Source organism: Oncorhynchus clarkii, chromosome 22 (genome assembly GCF_045791955.1).
Source record: "Oncorhynchus clarkii lewisi isolate Uvic-CL-2024 chromosome 22, UVic_Ocla_1.0, whole genome shotgun sequence".
NCBI lineage: Eukaryota > Metazoa > Chordata > Actinopteri > Salmoniformes > Salmonidae > Oncorhynchus > Oncorhynchus clarkii.
In genome coordinates this window covers 14,715,382-14,720,151 of record NC_092168.1, presented here as the reverse complement: position 1 = coordinate 14,720,151, position 4,770 = coordinate 14,715,382, and the positions used below count along the sequence as shown (strand labels likewise).

The window sequence follows — 4,770 nt, the reverse complement described above, 5'->3', positions numbered from 1 at the left end:
GCATGCCATACGAGTGACTTCTTTTGGAGGCGGTGGGAGAAGCACTCCGCTGTTCCCTTGATGGATAATGGCTTCATTATTGAAACTGAGGGGAAGATCAAAGTAGGATGAGTACTCCTTGTCGCTGCAGTCAGGCGTCTGAGACCAGGGTGACCTTCAGGTTATTTGCAGGTACACTGCCCAACAAAACAGGCATGCTTTGGGTCTAATAATAGCAACCAGTATTCTTGATAAGCTGTTGCACCAATATATTCCGTTCCACTGACCATCTTAAAACAAAATGCTGAAGGGCTCAATGGACCATATTATGTGCATCATGCAGATTTACTTGTAACACTGTTTGTTTGAACCTACTTGGATCTACAGCTATTTGCATCCATAAAGAATATTTTTGTCCCGACATGTACTCTTCGAACTTGGTAAGTGCACAATGAACAATCCCATTGTTCACCCAAGTAGATTCCTTTGCAATGTCACATTTCATTGGTCCTACACTGACACCCTGTGGTTTTCAAAAGTAAAGACCCGTCATTTTCACACCCAGACAGACAAAATACATAATTTAATCCAGGGATGGTTCAAATACACACTTTTAGTACAAGATGAAGCGTTACAGATTCCGCAATTAGAATTTGAAGAATATGGCTCATGAGCTGAGTTCAACTATCCAGAACCCAAAATATAAGCTTGTTTTACTCCAATGTTTGTAAACACAATTTTGCATCATAGCTCTGTCTATGAATTTGAGTGGTAACATATCCCTCAGCATTTTACCAAAACAGGCAGGGAGCATGCTTTGTTTCTACTGCTGATTGCTGCTTTGAGCTCACTAAAGCAGGAACATTGAAATTTAAAGACAATCAAACTGTAAAGCCGAACTTCTGCGACACGGATTGAATAGAGCCCTTGGCTTGTAATGCAGTATCAATTTACAATTCTCCCATCCTTCTGAGGACCCTTGCTGTTTCAACAACCATGGCTACATCCTGATTCTCCACCCTTTTTCCAGAGTGTACACTTCCCATGATGGATTTAAGGGGGGAGAGAGAAACACTCCCCAATGATTACACCAATCCAGAGCTTGTAAATCCATGACAGGAAGTATACACGCTTTTGGAACAAAGGGGTACAACTACAAGTGTTTCCAGATTGTTGAGTTTTAAAGATAGTAGAGCTTGTTGGTAGATGGTCCTCTGTTAGGAGGACTCGGAGGTCGCTTCTGTTGGTTCAAAGGAGGCCACTGGTGTAGGGAGGAGTGTTTCTGTCAATTTGTCAATGACCACTGAGGCGCTGGAGGATTTTGTGTCCGGGATGAGGGCAGGTCTCTCCTCATAGGAGACTTTGACATTTGCAGAGACAGGTGGAAGAGTGAACTCAGATGGAGGCAGAGTTACCCCTGGGACCAGGGGCAGCTGGGAGTTGAGCATGGATAGATTTAGGGGAGGAAGAGGGGCCAATGGAGGGAAACCTAAGGAACACAGGTGGAATGTTTCAGCAATACAGAAATATTACTGAAAGTAATATTTAAAAAAATATATTTAAAAAAAACTTAAACATTGACATTACCTGCTGGTGGCATCCCTCCGATACCTGGTAACGATACAGTGCCGAAGTCTGGCAAAGTGAAATTCAAATTTGGCAGGTTGGGAAGGGGAGGTAGTCCTCCGGGTAACGACATTAGACCTATGCAGGAAATGTGAATATAATGAAATACACAAATCCACATGCAAGTTATACATGCAGCATAATATTGTAACCAAACTAGAACCGTGTCTAGCGAGTACCTGGTAACGTGGTAGCAGGGAGGATTGGAGGTACGGTGCTTAGCAGCGGGCCGACTTGGCTAGGCAACAGTGGCATAGTAGTCACTCCTTGGACAAAGACGATCCATTGTAATAAAATCTAATTATTTGTCACATGCGCCGAATACAACAGGTGTAGTAGACCTTACCATGAAATGCTTACTTACAAGCCCTTAACTCAATTTCTCAAACTGCATTGTTGGTTAAGTAAAAAGTAACACAATAACAAGGCTATATACAGGGGGTACAGGTTAGTTGTAATTTGTAGATAGGGGTAAAGTGTCTATGCATAGATAATAAACAGCGATTAGCAGCAGTGTAAAAACAAAGGATGGGGGTGTCAATATAATTAGTCCGGGTGGACATTTGACTTGGGGGACTGGAGTCTGACACCACCTAGAATACTAATCTCTTACATGGTGATATCAAGTCAGTAACCAATATGCATCTAAATTAAGAGTAATGATACCTAGCATACCTGTTTGTAGAGCGTTCGATACAGTGAGAGGAGCTGAGCTGATTGACAGGTCAGAGAGATTTTTTTTCAACCCAGTAGGAGCAGAAGGCACCGCAGGTTGAGGACTGACAGCAGAGAGCTGAACCTGAGGAACAAATTAAAACTGGGATCAACACCTAGTGCTGTAGAATATTCTCATAGAACATAAATTCCCTCGTGACTGGCAGGTATTAGGAGTGAAAAGAAGTCGGTCATTTACAAAAATGTCTTACCTCTGTGAAGCCATCCTTGAGTGGGGAAACCGGCTCACTTGGAATCTGTCCGGGGAAACTGATCTTCTTACCCTCTTCAAATGGCTGTGTAGGTATCCTGTGCAGATAGCCATAGCCAATCCCGCAACCTAGGCTGAAGAAGGGCAGAGAGAGTAACTGTGCGACCTGCCAGCCTGTAGGCACATCAGCTAAATGAATTAATAACAAATGTCAATGCCATTACCTGCCCTCTCCACCCCATTCAGAGTTTGGAGTGATGACCACCTCCCGACAGTTGTCCGTGTCAGTGTTATACACATACAACTTAAGCCCTTTCCCTTCATGAGTTTCAATGAGGGAGAAGAGATCTTCAGACTGCGGGGAAGACAAAGTCAAACACTATATCAATCATCATCAACTGTTTAGTGTAGGGAGAACATCATTGGATTGTCACTAAAGAAAGGCATTCCACACACCTCGTTCATGACAGTGTCTGCACCTATGATGTAGTCAGTGAGTGGTCTCAAACCAGCCAGGGCTGCAGGAGAATTTGGCTCTACTTCCTGAGGACAATAAATAGAATACAGATCGAAATTGTAAATATATGCACTCGGGTAACTGAAAGTCCTCACATTATGATTAAGCTACACAATCATGGCGTTTCCAGTTTTACATTCATTCATGTCTGCAGCTCTAAACTGCAAGGTGATTCGCTCACCAAAACATGCCACACATTCTCATTGGCTCCTTCGAAGCTGCAGAATCGGATGCTGACACCCAGCAGCCCCTGGCCTCCCCACATGTTGCTGGGTGTGACTGTTGTCTCCCTCAGCTCAAGTGTCTTGCTGCTGTATACCAGCATCTTGATGGGTTTCTCCACGTTCACCTTCAGCAAGTCTTTTAATGTGTCATTATCTTTGTTCTGACAAGAGTGAAGACGTTAGCAGATTTTAAAGGGTTTTGTCTAGGTGGTATAAAGCTATGACCAGATGTGACTTTTTCGTAGCAGGTTAGGAGAACTTACACAGCAGGTTAGGAGAATGAATGTAGCAGGATCAGGATTATTAGGTTAGGTAAAAGGGTTAGGTTAGGTAAAATGCTCTCCTAACCTGCTACGAAAAGTAACTTCTGGTTGTAACTGTCTAGTCACAACCATGTTAAAGTACATCACTTGTAAACAAAGCTAGTCCACCTATTGGTTGTCTTGTATCCCTGGCTTTGAAAACATTTGAGCTGCAAGGGATCTGACAGATACAGGAGGTAGATAATTTGAAAAATGGCAGCTTACCAATCTTGTGTCACTGATGGAAATAATAAAGTCAAAGAATGGTTCCAATCCTGCAAGATGACCAGGGGAGTTCTCTTGCACCTGCAAATTGAGACATGAAGTTTGCACATGGCTTATTCATATTATTGCCTTGAAACATTCAATGAAACAACAAATATGTTCTGGATTGAAAGGACATCACACCCCAACCGGTTCCTCAAGTCAGGTGGTGGCCTAGCTTTATGGCTGGCTTGCAATCTAGCTAACTAGCCAAATCAGCTAGCAAGTTGTCAGACATTGCTCGGTTTACTTGGTTAGACTACCTACACATTGTTTGTTTTCTGAACAGCAAACATGTTGTGAATTGCTCATAGGAAGCCCCTAAAATACACACTAACAGGCTACAGAAATCAGAAGGTCGCAACATCATTCAATCTGTTGACAAGCATTTCTGTGTTGTTCCCATTATCAGCTATCCCAGTTACAGCATGGTTTAGCATATGACCCCGTGTGCTAGCAAATATCCATACTCTGAGGACGTGATAACTTTCGGATCCTCCTCCAGGTATTTCGATGCTCTGTGCTCCCCCCATGTCTCCTCAAACCCTGGATATTTTTGTGTTGAAACTGCGATTGGCTGGCTAGCCACAGTAGCTTTTATTTCCCTGTTTCCGGAATGATGCGAAAGATAGGCGAAATTGCCTACATAGCAACACTTCCGGTACACTGCAAGAGAGAGTTTCTAAACCCAGAGACGCAACATCGTGAGCCTTCCGGGAACGCTTGCCAAGCAGACCAGGCCGGGGTTTGGGGTTTGAGAGGTAAAACATTGTTCCTTAATTCGAAATCGAAATCTAAAAGCACAACTTAGATTCGAACCAATCTTAAGTAGTTGAACTTACTCCAACCTCGTGAAATTGACAAACTGACATGTTTTCATTTTTGTCAAAAACAACTTTATTTTGGAGGGGCTTTGATTTGAATGTTTGCACA

General features: G+C 43.0%; 1 protein-coding gene across 2 annotated transcripts; it reads right to left on the bottom strand.

The window, feature by feature from the left end:
* Nucleotides 1-543: 543 nt before the first annotated feature.
* Nucleotides 544-4,507, bottom strand: LOC139380460 (Golgi reassembly-stacking protein 2-like). 2 transcript variants are annotated; one of them, XM_071123142.1, is made up of 10 exons: nt 4,308-4,507; nt 3,799-3,879; nt 3,229-3,432; nt 2,987-3,073; nt 2,755-2,885; nt 2,532-2,664; nt 2,281-2,404; nt 1,785-1,871; nt 1,567-1,683; nt 544-1,468 (listed from the first exon to the last, which is right to left on the bottom strand). In XM_071123142.1, exons 1-10 carry the CDS (start codon nt 4,368-4,370, stop codon nt 1,197-1,199), a joined length of 1,299 nt encoding a protein of 432 aa, XP_070979243.1. In that variant the 5' UTR covers nt 4,371-4,507; the 3' UTR covers nt 544-1,196. The 2 variants fall into 2 exon arrangements, with proteins under 2 accessions (XP_070979243.1, XP_070979244.1); XM_071123143.1 differs by having other exon boundaries at nt 968-1,468; nt 1,785-1,868; nt 4,308-4,496.
* Between the last annotated feature and the right edge of the window lie 263 nt (nt 4,508-4,770).